The sequence below is a fragment of the Rhagoletis zephyria genome, unplaced genomic scaffold (genome assembly GCF_001687245.7).
Source record: "Rhagoletis zephyria isolate East Lansing unplaced genomic scaffold, Rhagoletis_zephyria_1.1 Rzeph_scaffold_65828, whole genome shotgun sequence".
Classification (NCBI taxonomy): Eukaryota; Metazoa; Arthropoda; class Insecta; order Diptera; family Tephritidae; genus Rhagoletis; species Rhagoletis zephyria.
Window position 1 is genome coordinate 1 of NW_016222879.1, and position 1,444 is coordinate 1,444.

A 1,444-nucleotide genomic window follows, 5' to 3' on the forward strand; every position below is an offset into this window, starting at 1 on the left:
AAAGTGACGTCAACTGAACTCCATGATTGTGTTCTGTAAGCAAGTCAAAACAAATTCTCAGCACTTTCTTTGAGCATAATAAGCAAAAGCTCTGGTCCAATACTTTTCGTGAAAAATCCTGTAAAACTATCAAAGAGCAAAATTACTATCTGAAGTGAGAGTAAAAAGTGAGTAACAACAAAAGTACGNAAGTTCGGGTAAAATCTTGCAACTTCATTCTCTACACAACTCTCCAAAAGTTGCTCTCATTTACAGGATTTTGGAGGATTTTGGAGTACGGGAACATTTTTCCTGCAACTTCCTGCAAGTTCGTGTAAAATCCTGTAAGTTCATGGAGTACTGGATCAGAGCTAAAATGCCTCCGTAAACTATACATCTTGTAAACTAGAGAGATTAGTATTCAGATCGGTCTGTGTATCAACCAACGAAATTAAATGCAAAAACAGAATAGCAAAACTGAGCGATATGATAATTCAAATGTTAGTTACCTTTAAAATAAGCAGTTACGTAACCATCAAATCAAAAGAATTGTTAAAATTTACGTATGAATAATTTATATTTTCTTAATATTTAGCGGCTAAACATTTATTTAAAGTACGTTTAAAAACTAGCTAATATTAACTATAATTATGCAGCCACAATCAATTTGCATTCCTATCGCAGCTTTGTAGATCAACATCACATCCACAGCTTCCTTTTTTGTTGTTGTTGTAAACTTCACCTTTCCATCGCATCCATTTACAACTCATTGTGTACATATTCAGTGGTCACTTTAGCTTCGCCCTCATGGAAACCACTGCAATCGACTGGATATTTGACCTAAAATGGAATGGAAAAAGAAAGAACCACGTAATACACACATATTTACACACATATTGACACATTAGCAAGCAAGTGAAAGGCAAACACATTAAATGTATGTAATCGTTATCAAAATTGTTTAACTAACTCAATAAAAAAAACCCGAAACTATGTCGCATCGCATTCTGCGAGTAAAGCGAAGATGCTGCTAACTTTGCCGTGTGCTTATTAATTAATTCGATGTGCTTACCTCACAGTTGTGTGGCGCATTTATCACGCCAAACAATGTCCAGAACGGTGTGCCAGTTTCGGTGCTAATGAATATAGCGGCTCCCATGCTGCCGATTTTCACAATCTTCGGACTGACACCTGAAATCAGGCCACGCGCGTTGCTGCCAACTGCATTTTGCTCGGGCGAATTTAGTTCACAGAATACGTAACGGTCACATTGTGGCGATTTCAAGATAAATCTGTAGGCGCGATGTACTTTGAGAACGGGCTCGATTACCTGCAGGACGACGCATAAATACATATTTATGTAGTAGTAAATAAAAAAAGTTCTTATTTTCAGAATGACTACAACAGGTGTAATATTTCACAGTGGTCTTGAAGCAACCATAGCTATGACTAAAATGCCAACCAA

General features: G+C 36.9%; 1 protein-coding gene across 1 annotated transcript; it reads right to left on the bottom strand.

The window, feature by feature from the left end:
- Positions 1-368: 368 nt before the first annotated feature.
- On the bottom strand, positions 369-1,391 carry LOC108356821 (uncharacterized). The gene is made up of 2 exons (XM_017607923.1): positions 1,052-1,391; positions 369-819 (listed from the first exon to the last, which is right to left on the bottom strand). The coding sequence occupies exons 1-2, from the start codon at positions 1,331-1,333 to the stop codon at positions 739-741; spliced, it is 363 nt and encodes a 120-aa protein (XP_017463412.1). The 5' UTR covers positions 1,334-1,391; the 3' UTR covers positions 369-738.
- Positions 1,392-1,444: the final 53 nt, after the last annotated feature.

What these genes read in the sequence shown, in the direction of transcription:
- LOC108356821 (XM_017607923.1), bottom strand. Translation starts at nt 1,333, where the DNA reads ATGTATTTATGCGTCGTCCTGCAGGTAATCGAGCCCGTTCTCAAAGTA. An exon ending in ATGCGCCACACAACTGTGAG is followed by an intron (nt 820 to 1,051) that starts GTAAGCACATCG and finishes ATTCCATTTTAG; the next exon opens with GTCAAATATCCAGTCGATTG.